The sequence below is a fragment of the Microtus ochrogaster genome, chromosome 7 (assembly GCF_000317375.1).
Source record: "Microtus ochrogaster isolate Prairie Vole_2 chromosome 7, MicOch1.0, whole genome shotgun sequence".
NCBI lineage: Eukaryota > Metazoa > Chordata > Mammalia > Rodentia > Cricetidae > Microtus > Microtus ochrogaster.
The window spans coordinates 18,551,068-18,566,573 of NC_022014.1; the positions used below are offsets into that span (position 1 = coordinate 18,551,068).

A 15,506-nucleotide genomic window follows, 5' to 3' on the forward strand; every position below is an offset into this window, starting at 1 on the left:
CTAGCTCTGTAGACCAGGCTGGTCTCGAACTCACAGAGATCCACCTATCTCTGCCTCCCGAGTGCTGGGATTAAAGGCATGCGCCACCATCGCCCGGCTGTTTGGGTTTTTTTGTTTTTGTTTTTCAAGATAGGGTTTCTCTATAGCTTTAGAGCCTGTTATGGGATAGACCAAGCTGGCCTCAAACTCACAAGAGATCCACCTGCCTCTGCCTCCTGAGTGCTGGGATTAAAAGCGTGTGCCGCCACCACCTGGTTCAACACAGTCTTTAGCCATCAATTAAGTACGTTTACTATAGTCCTAAAAAGAGCCGCACGCCCCGTGAACTGTATGGTCTGAGTTTTCCTGTTCACCAGCCCTGCTGCCCTGGGCCCTCTAGACTCGTATTGCCTGCTGTGTCCTGCAGTGATCACGACGGCTGAGCATGGCAATGTTTTGTGGTCTCTGCCTAGGTGATGAGGCCACTAGTCCTCTGTGAGCAGCCTTCTTGTCTTCTTGCCTCTGGTGGTCTATAGTGGGTTTACTCTTCAGAGACTCAGAGGGCTGGAGCCCTTTCTTTTCTGGACTCTGTTCCCCACCTGGTGCTTCTCTGCCACTCTGGAAGGCAAGCTGCTTCTGTGTTCATTGCACAGACTGGTCAGCCTACAGGGGGCTCCTTGCTCCTCGGTTGTGGTGCTGGCCATGATTCTGCTCAAGCCAGCACTTTGGGGCCCCAGTCCAGCCGTCCACTCTTGTTGCCTTCCCCTGCCACCTGGAGGCTTTTTGTTCCTTTACCATCCGCGGTGGCTCCCATGCGCTCTGTAGAGCCCTACAGCACTGAGCTGCATGCAGGAGCTCAGCTTGCCAGGCCTATCCTTTCCAGGGCTGAGCACAAGAGAGCTCTACACTCCAGGCCTGTGACCTGGCTGGAGAGCTGGCAGGAATGAGGCCGATGGAGAGTGAATGGCAGCAGGGAGTGGCGGGCCCCCGGCTGCCTGTTCCAGACTCTGCTCATGGCATGGAGGAAATGTGAGATGTGTGTGAAGCGAGCAGGGCGTGGGGCCCAAAAGACAGAACCAGTTGGGCGACAGTGGTCACCAGGAGAGGCTGAGACGGTCGTCTGGAGAACTGGCTCTGCGCTGCGTGGGCAGTAGAGGCGAAGGGAGCCGAGCTGACTCCCAGCTACTGGCCTCTGTAAGGAGGGTGTCTAGGCTGGGCTCTTGACAGGTTTGACGGGGATGAGGTCACGAGGGCGTGCTCAGTGTGGCTCGTGGGAAGACTCGGTTGCCTGTGGAGTGTTGAGGGGTCTCTCAGAAGAGTCCAAGAGTATGCTGGAACTTCATGCTTGAATGTGGACAATGATCAGGACATTATCTGTCATGAAAACCACACAGTGGTAACGTAAATCTAGTGACTGTGCAGAAATAACTGAGACCAAGAGGATGAAGCCAGGGAGGCCCCTGCAAGAGCCCTGTTGTCCTTGAAACTCAGCCCAGATGCCACCTCCTTGGGGAGATTCGCCTCAGCCACCGTTACCTTCTGTGTGGCCCACACCCCAGCTCAGAAGTTAATTCACCACCTCCTGTCAGGTGCAAGATTGGCTCTCTAGATCCGTTGATGGACCAGTGGTTCTCCACCTGTGGGCCATGAGCTCTTTGGTAAACCTCTAGCTACCTGATTATTTACATTATGACTCAAAACAGTAGCAAAATTACAGTTATGAGGCAGCAACAAAAATAATTTTATGGCTGGGGTCACCACATGAAGAACTGTATTAAAGGGTCTCAGCATTAAAAGGTTCAGAAGTGCTTGTAGGCAGAGAAGAGAGGGGACTTAGAAGCACTTTAAAGAGGACGCGATGAGGGTGGAGTGGGTTCCCTGCCTGGGTCTGGACACCAAAACAGCTCAGGCTAGGGCAGAGGCAAACCCTGGGCGTGGGTGAAGCTCTCGGGTGTCCAGCTGTTTCACGACTGCTGTGTGGTTTCACCTCGTCCCTTACCAGCTACAGATACAGAAAGGGCTTCAGAGACAGGAAGCGCAGCACCACCGTCCCCGGCCTCTTGGCTCCTCTAGAGCAGCTGTGGTGCAACCCTGACCAGAGCAGAAGCAGCGTTTCCCCAGCAGGATTGTGAAAGAGCTGCCCTCTGAGGCTCAGCACCAGCAGGGGACCGTGCCCCTGAGGCGAAGCGCAGTCCTCAGTGGGAGCCAGTGTGTGTACTGCATGTCCCAGTGATATCAGTGAGGTAGGACTCTGGGGTTGGCTGCCCAGCACGGGAGACCTTTCATCTCATTGTGACCGCATCTCTCTGGTCCACGACCTGGGACCAGACAGCAGAGTACAGCCCCTGCTTCACAGGGCACTCCTGTCCCTCCCAAAGTCCAAGCCAGGCACCCTGCCGGACTGCCTGCAACCTCCTGGGCCACTTTCTTGGGTTGGCTTCGGTCTGGAGACTGCATTTCCCAGCTGACCAGGGACCTGGATAAGGAGGGAGATTCTTCTGAGCTGATTCAGCTCCTAGACACATGTGGTTGTCCCCTTTGTGCATGGCCTGTGGGTGCGCAGCCAGCCCTGGAGCCATGTCGGCTTGTCCCTTCTTACCCACAGCTGCTCTAAAGTGAAAAAGGAAGGAAAGTCACTCGACAGGGCCATTTGCCTGCGATGACGGCGGAGAACAGATGACATGAGATCAAAGTCCCCAAATACCACAATTTGCTGAGCCACTAAATCCTGTAACAGAAGCTGGGAGGGAAGGCCCTTCCCCCACAGGCAGGCTCCCTCAGCAGCTGTCGTTTGGCTCGGCACACCATCAGAGGAGATACCCTGTCTCCCTCTCCATTCTCTGTGAAGATGAGGAAAGACCCCAGTGTGTGCTGGGGCTCAGGCCAGAGCCAAGGCACTGCTCCCATGGGAGCACCCAGTCTCCTGTGCCTGCTGAGACCTCACCAGCTCCACAGCCATACAAAACCTCTTTCTGGTTTGGTTGTCTCACTCCATAATCCAGACTGGCCTCAAACTCACAACAGTCCCCCTGCCTCAGCCTCCTGCTGTGATTAAAGGTGTGAGCCACTATGTTCAGTCTACCTGTACTTCAGTCATTCGGTTAACTTAAAATAAGGACTTCCTCTAAAACTGGTCAGTCGTGGCCTTTAATCCCAGCACTCAGGAGGCAGAGGCAGGCAGATCTCTGAGTTCAAGGCCAGCCTGGTCTACAGAGCGAGTTCTAGGACAGGCTCCAAAGCTACACAGAAAAACCCTGTCTTGAAACCCCTTCCCCACAAAAAACAAAACAGAACATGTTTTCTGCTTTTTGTCCTCTAGACCCTTTTGGCAGAAAAACTCCCTCATTGAACATGGAGTGCTATGGATGCAGTGTTAGACAGCTGTTACCTCTGTCTACTTCTAGACTATTCTACTAGCCCAAAAGGAAATCTCCTTAGCATCCCTGCCACCCCCGCCCCTCCCTGATGCCCCTTGCCACAACTAAGCTACCCTGTCTCTGGCTGTGTGTCTAGTGGGGTATTTCCCATAATGGGGTCTTACAGTGTGTGGCCTGTTGTAGCTGGCTTCTTTCAAAGCTCATTGCTGTATTGATACTTTACTCCTTTCATTGCTGAATAATATTCCACTGGACATACTATCCTAGTGAATGGATTTAGCGCACTTTGGTGATCTGTTCAACCACTGATGACCTGGCTGCCTTTTGTAAATACTTCTGCTTTGAAACTGGTATCCAGAGTTGTTGTCTGAACACCCGTTCTCATTTCTCTCTGGTACACACCTGGGAGGGAGCTGCTTGACCATGTAATTGGTGTTTAGTTTTCTCTCTGGCACACGCCAGGGACTGCTAGACCATGTGATGGCTGTTTAGTGTGCTGAGGAACTGGGAAGCTGCAGCCGGGTTTTCCTTTGTGCATGCGATGTGTGGGTGGCAGCAGAACCCTCCCAAGCTGCTCCTCTTTGCCCCTCATTCTATTGTGAACTCAACCCCTCTTCCTTTGAACCCGGCAGCAGCCTCACAAAGATGGTGGGGCACCAGGTCAGACAGGGATATGCCAAGGAGAAGAGCAGGAGCCTGGGGCCATCCCATTTCTCAGTGACTACCCCAAGTGCTTGTTTTTCTGAGGGCTGCCTGCCTCCTGGGACTCCCCCATTCCACAGGCCATCTGGTCATCTTGCCTGCGAGATGAGCTTCTTGAGTGGGTGTTTCGGGTCTAAGAGGACCATGGCCAGTTGAGCACACTGCCCGTCCCCATTGTGAGGCTGAAATAACGGAATAAAGTGCTGGGAGTGGGCTGTCTGCAGTGCACCGCTGCCTGGGATGGCATGCTGATTCAGCAAGCCCAGAGCCAGCAGCCTAGCTGGGATTGCCCATTAGTACCCGGAGCCCTCCTGGACCTTCAGGCACAGGGTTCCGGACTCTCTGAGACCCCTCCCCCTCCAGGACCCTGTATCCATACGTGGAATGTCAAGCCATGCATGTGGTATAAGGGCCCCCACACCTGTCAGGCTGAAACACAAGCTGAGAAGGCCCAGGATACACAGCGCCAGACAGGGGCTGTTCAAACAGAGCAGCTGTGTGGTTTATGAGCTCCAAGAACATGTGCAGAGAGCATCAGCGCAGTCTGTCACGGTGGCTCTCCTGAGCCAGTGCTGCTGGAGGTCCTCAGCCTCGACTTTAGGAGCGCAGCTCTCCTGGATAGTGCCCGCTCCCACAGACAGCTCTGTGCTTTGGTCACAGCCTGCAGATCCCAGGAGGGCGAGCAGCCTCCCAGAGCACAGGAAAAGACCCCGTCTCTAAGCTTACACTTACTTTCTGTATTCCTGGGGCTCAGTACCTTGAGGTAAAGACTGGGTAAAAGCTGGAGAGCAGATGTGGGGTGATGGTGAGGATGACGATGATGAAATAACCGTCACCTGTCACCACCAGTGCATAGGTGAAGAAGAGAACCTCACGTGCGCCTGATGGCTGTAAGAGACTCACAGGGACTTGGGCAAGCCCAGGAGCCAGTAGAACTGGAAGCCAGGCCTCTAGCCCGGCCTTTTACTTAAAAACCGCAGATGATCAGAAGCAATCTTAGGTGTTTAGAGCACACTACCCAGAAATCTAGGGTGGAAAGTTGGGTGCAGTGGCTCATGCCTGTAACCCCAGCACCAGGAGGCTGAGGCAGGAGAAATGACCATGAGTTCAAGGCCAGCCTGACCTCTATATAGTGAGCTCTCATCTCAAAAGAAAAGGGGAAGAGGAGACGAGGGAGGGATGTCGAGACATGGCGTGCATTCTTTCCTGATACGTCCTAATTGATTCTTGCCCCATAGAGGGTGGGGCTGGAAATTGGGAGTTTGATGTTTGAAGCAGAATCTGTGGTTAGGAGTAGGGGTGGCGGGCATAGAAACATGTCTGTACTTGGGTTGTTCTCTGACTACCTCCCATGTCACCAGAGGACCAGGACACGGTCATTCCAGCAAACTCCCTGGGGCAGGCTGAGGGTCAACTCTGGCTGTGGGAGGGAAAGAATGACCCCACTTTCAGGGGTCAGGTCAGGTGAGAGCTCCTCCTTGGGAGGTGGGAGCCACCACAGACTGGCACAGGATGGTAGCCTGCCAGAGAAACGGGGGCCCAGATCTGTCTGCATCACCGTGCAGAAGAATCCAGTTCCCAGCTCCTGCCTTCCTCCTCACAGAGGTCCCTTCTCCAACAGCAGTGCCCTCTGGAAGGGAGGGAAGCCAACCTCAGTGGTGCGTGCTGGAGCCTCCCAAGTATGGGTCTGCTCAGCTCGAAGTTCCCTGAGAAAGAGGATGTCCCTCTCCTCCCCTGTTTTGTTCCTGTCCCGGCTAGTGTTTACACTACCTGTGGACTGACTGGCTGACTGGGACTAAATGGGGAAAGAGCCTGTGGCCTCTGAACCCAGTGACACCAAAGCTCACCCCACCTTTTGATGCTTCCACCACCCATGCCCACACCAAAACTAGAGCTGTCCCCAAACACCCAAAGAAGAAGAAGGACGGAGACCATGGCTACCCTGCTGGTAACACTCTGGCCGAGGGACTAGGCTGAGAAAAAAGCTCCTATCGGGAGGGCCCACTGCACCTCAGGAGCATGGCTGGCATGCTGGTGATTCTCCACATGTCAGGTTCTCAAGCTGACATAGAATTGGTTCCCCAGAGCCCGTTCCCAGAGAATCTGAGAGAACCCAGAGTCATACTGCTCTTCTGGCCCCACTAGGAAGAGGAGGGCAGGATGGTGGCCCCTAAGGAACCCACAAGACCCAAGTTCAGCGGAGAAGCATGGTGGCTGACAAAGCTTGGGGACCATCTTGTTCAGAGGCAGCCTCAGATCTGGCACTCTGCCTGCTGGGGGCCAGTGTGAGGCCACAGGGGACCCATGCACACCTACTGCAGCCAAGGGCCCTGGAGCTAACCTGCAGAGCCCCCTGGTTCCCAAGGGAGTAGAAAAGAACCTGAGTCACCGCCTCTGATGGGCTTTGCTATTTTTATGTCCAATTCTGGTTAAAAATATCTAAGCCCAGGTTCTAGCTGGGGCTGACAGGACATTAAGTATTTGATATTTAGTGCCCATGTCTCCCTGGTCCCATTCACTGCCTCTGCATCATGGCTCATGAGGCAAGTAGGTAACAGACCTCAACACACCAACCCTGGGCCTTCTGTGGTAGGTGCCACCAAGTGTCCCTGGACACCATGCCCTGGGGCCAGTGCTGCAGAAGCACCTATACTCAGCACATTGATCCCTGTGAGCAGTAGCATGGCATGCAGGCTGACCGGCATGCAGCCTGACTGGCATCTGAGCAACTGGGACTATTGGACCAGCCAGTGCTTGGGAAACAGTGGGAAAGCTTGTGCAGAGGCTGACCTCAACCCTGGCTTCCTTCTGCACGGTGGACATGGCCACTCAGTGCTCATCACTTGGTGCTGGGAGCTCCCTTAACCCCAGGAGACCAGGATGTTCAGAAGACCCAGCCTGTTGACCCTTGACATGGAGCCTCGGCAGCCACAGCAAAGGAATCCCTAGGGAGGCAGAGAAAGCCTAGCTGGCCGGGCAGTGGTGATGCACACCTTTAATCCCAGCATACGGGAGGTAGAGACACAGGTGGATCTCTGTGAGTTCAAGGCCAATCTAGTCTATGAGAGCTAGTTCCAGGACAGCTAGGACTGTTACACAGAGAAACCCTGTCTTAATAAAAAAGAAAAAAGGAAAGGAAAGGAAAGGAAAGGAGGAAGGAAGGAAGGAAGGAAGGAAGGAAGGAAGGAAGGAAGGAAGGAAGGAAGGAAGGGTGGGCAGAGTTGCTGCCCATCCTAACTGGAAACCCCTAAGCAGCAAGCCTTCCCCCCCCCCAAGCTGGAAGCAGAGTGATGCAGCAGAAGTGGGGTGCAGCGTGGGACAGCTGGCACGGGTGCACACACTTTAAGTGCCAGCCTCCTTACAAGGCTCTCAGCTTTTAACCTAAGCCGCAGCTCGAGTACATTGAGCACAGTGTGCGTTGTTAGAGGCGAGGGCTTCCACTTCCACAGCGGGGAGAGCGCAGCAGGCCACCCGAGTGGGTCTCCACTCAGTGAGGAAGCCCTGGCTGTGGCTCTCAGGCTGACCCTGCTCAGCATCCTGGTGAATAGGAAGTGAGATACCATCCACCTACCCATTCTGGAGCAGCCAGGCAGTGGGGACTATCTGCAGAGCCTGCGCTCTGTGGCAAAACCTGGCTCCCCTTGCTCCAAAGTAACAGCCTTCACAGGAGGTCACCAACTCAGACCTGCTTTGATTTGGTTGGTTTGAGCTGCACTGGGGACTGAACCCAGGTCCTCACACACGCTAGGCAAATGCTCTACCACCGAGTTGTCTCTATGTCCAGGACTTTCCAAGTCCTTATTTCCACAAAGGGTGTCAGAAAATTGCCCAGGCTAGCTATAAACTCACTCTATAGTCCAGGTTGGCCTTAAACCTACTGTTCTCCTGACTCAGCCACCCAGGTAACTGGGATCCCAGATCTACTGTACGTCAAGGCTCAGCCTCAGACCTACTTTTGATGGGCAGACTCCATGACAGCCAGCTAGATTCAAGGCAGACATTCCTTGAGGGGCTGGGGCAATTCTAGTCTCCCTGTTGGCAATCAGAGATGACTGTCATGAGTCAGAGCCCTGACACCCTTTTTCCTGAACACCCAAGTGACTCAGCCCAGCCCTGGCAATGGCGCAGCCACATCTGCCTCCTTGGTTCGGCAGCACACAGGGTTCCCTGGATGAGCAGTCCTTCTGCCTTGCCAGCACCTGCCGGCCGCAGCACACACCTCAGTGCCTCTGTCTCCTTCCCGCCTCTGTGGGCCCCTGGGAAGAAAGCAGGTTGAACCCTGAAACTGCCACCCCACAGGATCCTGGCAAATGGCAGGGCCCTGGGGGTTGCCAAGGAAACCACACGATTCTCTGTCTGCCCACTCACTGCCTGCCTGGCCTATCTTTTCCCTTCTTACAGTGAGAAGCGCCACCTTCAAGTGAACGTCACCAACCCAGTGCAGTGCAGCCTGCATGGGAAGAAATGCACCGTCTCTGTGGAGACGCGGCTTAATCAGCCGCAGCCCGACTTCACCAAGAACCGCTCCGGCTTCATCCTCAGTGTGCCAGGGAACTGACTGCTGCACGTCGGAGGCCTGGCCCGGGGAACAAGAGCTTGAGCCTGGCACAAGGCTGGCCGGGCCCTTAGCCTCTCCATCCCTACATACGTTCCACCTGGCTCAGCATCCCAGGAACCCGCTAATTGCTGTACGCACTCTAATCCCACTAGAAATCAGCGTGCAAGGGCCTCCCTGGGCAGGGCTCCTCTGCCTTCTCCGAGGTCCTGCTCATGAAGTGTCCTGTCTGACTTTCTGCCCCTGCCCCTGCCTCTCATCTCTCAACTCTGCATAGTCCCTGCTCAGGAAACCAAAGACCCTTTGCAGCCTCCTGGGCTAGACCTCTTCTCACCCCACAAGCAACTAGATAGTACCTGTAATTGGCAAAGGCCAGTGACCACTGCTGACCCAGCAGAGGGATGGGTGGCCCAGAGCACAGGACAGTTTCTCCAGCCAGAGACGTTCTCTTAGAGGTTTGGATCCAGTGTCCATGTGCAGAGGACTAGCCCTGCTGTGACCCCCACACCTGATGCCTTCCTTCCCCCCATGATTGCAGCCCTTGGACCTAACTCAGAGCCCCTTAGCACAAGCCTTACCACTAGCAGCCAGCCAAAGGCAGCAGGTGAACAGGTTTGCCTGTGAAGCCCATCCCTCAGCCATGTTCAGTCAGAGGCTCCTCCTTCCAGAGCTGACCCTGGAAGATCTTTTGCCACCAAGGTTCCAGGGCCTGGACTTTCTGACCACTTCTCCCGTAGAGACACCCTGCTGCTACTCACGGACCAGTTATCCTAACTCTTCTCTTTGCAGACTGCCAGGTTTGTAACCAGATGTCCCCTGCTGTAACCACACTGTCATACCTAGTAGGGAGTAAGGAGAGCCCTTCCCCGACTCCTCCAGCTGAGCCTCCTCCTCCCTGGAGAACTGGGACTCCTGGGGAGCCACTGCACACAGCTGTGAGAGCTGGGTCAAAGCTGCAGCAAAGAGCGTGGAGTCCTGGCACTGCCGGCCAGGCCAGGGTGCCCACCTATGCCACATACCTGCCTGCTGGAGCCTGGCCCCTGAGCCTGCTGATGGGAAAGAGCTGACAGTTTGCCAGTGTCTGCCAAGCAAAAAGCTTGCCTGTTTCAGAGCCTTCCTGAGACCCCTACCCCCGTCTCAGCTGCTGAGGATAAGGCTGCCTGTGGGCATTGCAGGCTGCTGTGAGCACCTGCCATGGAAGGCTGGGAGCAGACATCAGCAGGCACAGCAGGACTTACAGAGCCAGGAGCACATTTTCTTCACTTTCCCCCAGGTTCTGCCCCCTAATCCTCACCTTGCCACCCTAACCCACCAAGTGCCTGTGTGCCACCTCCTGTGCCTTGCCCAGAGCCAGAGGGAGTCACCTGGCTGACTGACCAAGGTGGTTCCAGCCACCTGGTCTCATAACCCCTTTTGCAGAGGTGCGGGGCCTTTTACACTGCAGGCCGTTTGTAACAGAGAGCCCTGCTGCCATCTGCCCTTGGGAGCCTTTCTCATCCTCCAGGCCTGGTCAGCTGCCCGTGCAGAGCGGAGGTGCCACCAGCCTGGTTTTGCCAATCGCCAGCGGACACTGACGGACCATCTGACTGGAACTTCACCTTCCCTTCCCACCGCCCCTGCGTGTTGCTCTACACTAGACGTGCTCGTGTGTTCATGCACTCCAAAGCAGGTCATGCCAAACAAGTCACAGATCGGAGGCTGGGCGTGGGGGCTCTTCTCTCACTTCGACGTAGCCTGGGACCCCTGACCCAGGCCAGGACCTCCCACCAAGGAACTGCCCTGCCCACAAGCACTTTCTTATGATCAGTGTGCGGCCACTGAAGGACCTGGAATTTCGGGTGTGAATGATAACAGTAAGAAGGGACAGGACACAGTGATTGTATGCACGGAGTGGGGGGGTCTCTCAATTATATGAAATGCGGTCTATGGTTTGGTGCGTATATTCCTATTTTCCATTAAATTAACTTTATTTCTAAAGCATATTTTGATTTACCATAAAGAGCAATAAAGCATTAAATCTTATTTTTAAAGGCATTCTGCTTATCATTTAAAAATAGTGAAATTTTAGATTATATAGTCAACTGCCATCTCAGAATCAAGCACAAATTATGTAAAATGGTGGATAATTTGCCCAAGGCTTTTGAACAGAAAATTCAGGGAGTGAGAAGCAAGTGTGTGAGAGGAGAGGCGAGAGGCAACCTTGGGATTCATTCCAGGCACTCTTCCGCCATTCTGAAGCTGCAGTCTAGAATCCTAAGGGAACATGTTTCTGAAATAAACGCATGTCCACACAAAAGATGGCACGAATTCCTGCAGCAGCTCATGGGAACAGGAGCCTCGGGTCGGGTGGAGGCCCCAGAAGCTCAGCCCTGTAGGGTCTTGCAGTCACTGGCAGACTGCCAGGGCTGTAGGCTCCCAGCAGTGGGTGCAGGGACGGCAGACAACAGGCTTGGCTTCCCTCTCCCTGAGGCTGAAAGGCAGACAGGACACAGAAGCTGAGGCAGTGGCACAACTGGGAGACCCAGGACCAGATTCCTCTGAAGCTAAACTGTTGGGTCACCAGGACTCCTGTCCACCCCTGCTGACTTTTGGGCAGTGGACACTGAGCAAGGTGGGCCTAGGGGAAGATGGGAGCAGCAGCCTTGGCACCAAGACTCAACATACAGTCTAAGACCAGATGCCTAAGCAGGACTGAGGTGGCCAACACTGACCGGGCCATGCCTAAACGTGGCTGGCCTTCTGTGGCTTGAGCTGCCTGCCATGTGACCCCACAAAGGAAGCCCCCAGGAAGAACCTGCCCAGCACCTAAGCCAATGCTGGCTTGCCACAGTGCTGCTTTCTAAGTCACGGAAATCTGCTCCCTCCCTCTCCCTAATTGTCCCCTCTGCCTGCACAAACCTATACATACAGAGCCATGCACTAAAGGTGCCCCTAACAAGCGCCCAGATGGCGGGTCCACAAAGAGACGGATGTAATGGATGGTCAGTGCATTTTATTGAATCAGCACAGTACAAAAATAAATAAAAATAAGGGAAGGGGAATTAAATTACAGCCAAACTGAGCTTCATGACTCTTGTCAGATTATAAACCACACATACTCAAACACGCTACACATACATACAGAATGAGACAAATATAAATTAACAGTGTCCACAGTTTGGTCAAAAAAATAGCTACAGAGAAATTTCACTAAAAAAAAAACCATACATCACGTGTGTGTAATTAGCAGTATCAGATGTACAGCTATGGATAATTCTAGGACGGGATGGCACGTTTTCTCTTCATTGCAAGTCCAACACTGCTGGAAGAAAACTAAATTCTAATAACTGCATGGAAAGAATATAATATCAGCCCTGCAGGGCTGTAAGGGAAAGAGAAGAATCCAGTCCTGAACTCGGCTTCTGTGGCTTGTCCTCAGCACGGCGTGATTCCCACAGCCATCTGTTCTAAGGTTATTTTTCTTAAGACACAGAGCACTCCTGGTCTGCATGCACGGAACCACTGTAAAAGCGACGAAGAATAAAGGGAGTTTTTGTAGATTTATTTTTTCACATTTTCCTTTTTTTTTTCTTTTCCATTTTGCATGTGTTTGTTCTAAAAGTGTCTTCATAGCAGCATGTCAGATGGGTTCATTGCTCGAACACTCAAGTCTATCAGTTGTTCCTTTACACAGTACTGATGGCCAGTGCAAGGGGGACACACGGGCTTCACAATCAACTAGGGAGTTCTTTCCTTAGTCGCCAACCACCTCTGAAATATGCACCTCCTCAAAAATTAAAAAAAAAAAAAAAAACAACTTTTTTTTTAAAGTACAAAGAGAAGGAAACAGTCAATAGAGCTGGAATCTGTGATTACAGCTCAGTGAACAGCTCCAGACCGGCTTCAGCAGTTGGGTGGGCTACAGACACACACCCCCTCCTCCTTAGACTGGACACCTGAAGCTCCTCTTCCACTACACCAGGAGCCAACTGCGCAAAGTTGCTCTCCACACAGGTAATCGTGGCAGCGGAATCTGAAGACAGATCCCGTGAAGTCAGACCAGAGAGGCTGCAGCTAGGCTCTGGCTCCGCAAGCCTTGCAGGGCTCCCCAGCTCTGCGGCAGATCATGAGGGCCCAGGATTCGCTCTCTAGGAATCTGGCTGAGGGACTGGAAAAAGGCTCTCCAGTCCCAGCGGGTCAGGTCCTCTTCCCCACCTCTGCGAACTGGTTGGCTGAAAGGCTCTGCTCCAGGCCTCTTTAGGGGAGACCTCCGTTTCACAGCTTTCTCTTTGTGACTTTTCTGTAGCGCTTGTGTGGAAGTTGGCAGCCACCTAGAACCTAATCCTACGTAAGATAACCTCTGCCTTCCCCACTGTAGCCCCCATGCCCATTCCTGGGGAGCAGGACAGGAAGAGGAGACTCCCCGCTAGCATCTTCACATTGCTCTTTGTTCCCCAAAGCTGGAGAGAGGGCCATGCAGGAAGGCTCGCTCCCTTCTCTTGGACAGTTTCCAAACCCCCAAGCCACCAGTCTGGGAAAATTAGAAAGAAAAACCAGTAAAGTCCACAGAGTGTGTTTTGCAGCTGCCAGGGATAGGTGGGCCACCACACCCGAGCAGCTGGAAGTGTTCAGCTGGACAGTCACCAAGCTTCCCGAGCAGTCAGGAGTCACAGGCGAATCTTGCAATTGTCTCCAGGATGCAGCTGTCTCACTAGGTTGGAGAAACCGAACTGCCTGGAGACAGCTTTAAGCTACCAAGGGGTAGGGGTGGGAGACAGCATTGCCACGGTAACCCCTGCCAACCGATCTCACCTTCCCCCAGCTTTGTAGGAAAATATGTTCACCAGCAAGAGGCCGTGGCACTTAAGTGGACAGGCACCAACCTGATCTCAGGCATGGATGCCCACCTGCCCAGAAGGCAACGTTGCTCATGGGTACCTGCCACTGTCCTGGCTTTCGCACAGAGTGACTGAGCTGCGTTAGTCAAATGAAAAACTCACTCGGGAAAGGGGCTGCCCCTAGCTTCACCTTACCCCCTTAGCTGGGACCCAAAATGAGAGAGGAATCTACTAAGCAAACCACCTCATTTACCGACACTAAGGTGGGAGCCAGGAGCATAGACAAAAGGACAGGGCAGGGAGCTCCATCCATCCTGCCAGCAAAGAAAAGCCCTTCGCCCAAAAGCAAAGCAGCAAAACAGGGCCTAGCACGGTCAACAGTCATGGACAATCTTTGCAACAGGCCCACTTCCAGGCTCCTGTGCTGATGGCCCAGGGCAGTGGAGAGCTCGCCTCACTGAGAACCTCCTGGAACCTGAGTCGGGACAGCTGGCTCCAGGAGCCTTTGGGAGAATGAAACAGTCGCCAGAAAAGGGTCACTTCCTCCTGGGCCACAGCTCCCATCATGGGACAGTGGGAAAGCCTCATCTACTCTGGACCCCGCATGGGTACAGGCGACTCGGGCAAGTCAGTCCCTTGAATCCCCAGAGAGCGCTCAGCAGCCTAGGTGGCTTTAAATGCATCTTCTGGGTTTGCACAAGGTTCATGAGTTCGAAAGTCCCCAGAGTTCTCGAAAGGTCTGGGGAAGAAAAAAAAAAGAGAAAAAAAAAAAAAAAACAAGGAGAGAACATGGGAAGAGGCCCTTGGTGGCTTTGCTAGACACATACTGTACACAAATTGACTCGTTTAGTAATAAATTTTTAAAAACGAATGGAATCCTTGAGCCGGGATACCGGCCACAGGGGCTCACCGATCGAGCCCCAGGAGGAGCCGCTTCTTGTCCTCCTGGCCGCTCTCATTCTTCAAGTCGGAGAACACCTGTGTGAAGTAGTGTGGGTCAGCATTGATCTGCAGCATCTTGGAGCTCATGAGGTTGATAACTGAGAGGCAGCGGTCCCAAAAGGCTTCCTTGCAGCTCTCCACTAGGAAGGGCTTGAGCGGGTAGGAGATTTCATTGCCCATGTAGGAATAGGAGAGGTACAGGCAGGTCAGCAGGACAGCCTGGAGCTCGTGGTCCGAGCCCACCTCGGAGGAGATAACATCCCTGCAGAGCATGTAGAGGAAGACCACGTTGGCCGGGGTGATGAAACCCTGGTCCTGCCAGCCCTGCAGAAGCAGCGAGCGGTCCACGCTGCGCAGCCAGAGCACCGGGTCCGTGGGGGACAAGTGCTTCAGGCGGTAGCACCGGCGGCAGAGAAACTCGCCCAGGCAGCGTAGCAGCTCACTAGTGGAGGCCTGGACGATGACCCGTTTGGGTGTCCCTGCAGAGGTGATGGCAGGGTGCGGGGCCTTCTTTACGGAAGAGGAGACCCCAGTCTGGGAGCCCGAAAGCTGGCTGGCTGGGGGTGCGGGCGGCTGGGCCGGCGGGGGCTGGGCGAATGTGGACAGGTTGGCGCACGACAGCGACTTCTTCAGGTTCTCATTGTTGAGGTGCGCGATGTTGCTCTGGTAGCTGCTGTTGGGCTGCGCCTTCTTGGAGTTCTTCTTCTTGGCTGACACTGCCACGATCCTCTTCCAAGGCAGCACCGAGATGATGGAGTGCCGCTTCAGGTTCTTGTCCTTGGCGTTCTTGCTGTTCTGCACGGCCGTGTAGTGGCCCACCGTGGCCGCGCCATCCTCAAACAGCGTGGCCTTCCGATAGCTGGGGGACAGGGACAGCACTGTGCCCATGGTGCCACTGCGCGCCCGGCGGGGGCCGGCGCCCCTGCGCGCCCAGCCTGCCGGCCTGAGGGAAGAGACGCCTTACCGAGCCCGAAGCGGCCGCAGGGAGAAAGGAGGCGCTCCCGGGACGCGACGCGTGTAGCCCTGCGGATCTGCGTGGAAAACAAGATGGTTCTCAGCCCCGGGCGGGGCTCAGCGCCGCGCCCCTCCGCCCGCACCTCCGAGGCCCGAACCCCCGGGCCGCGGCCCCGCCGA

The 15,506-nt window shown here is 54.4% G+C and overlaps 2 protein-coding genes across 2 annotated transcripts in view; one reads left to right on the top strand and one right to left on the bottom strand.

The window, feature by feature from the left end:
• Myo1d (myosin ID) overlaps positions 1-10,620 on the top strand; it is a 298,766-nt gene extending 288,146 nt beyond the window's left edge. The window contains exon 22 of the mRNA XM_005349401.2: positions 8,460-10,620. Within this exon, the coding sequence (XP_005349458.1) occupies positions 8,460-8,616 (157 nt within the window). The 3' untranslated portion in view covers positions 8,617-10,620. The remainder of the gene's footprint in view (positions 1-8,459) is intronic.
• A 965-nt stretch (positions 10,621-11,585) lies between these two features.
• Positions 11,586-15,500, bottom strand: Cdk5r1 (cyclin dependent kinase 5 regulatory subunit 1). Its single transcript, XM_005349402.2, has one exon. It carries the CDS (start codon positions 15,258-15,260, stop codon positions 14,337-14,339), a length of 924 nt encoding a protein of 307 aa, XP_005349459.1. The 5' UTR covers positions 15,261-15,500; the 3' UTR covers positions 11,586-14,336.
• Between the last annotated feature and the right edge of the window lie 6 nt (positions 15,501-15,506).

Coding starts and splice junctions, on each gene's coding strand:
- Cdk5r1 (XM_005349402.2), bottom strand. CDS start 15,260: ATGGGCACAGTGCTGTCCCTGTCCCCCAGCTATCGGAAGGCCACGCTG.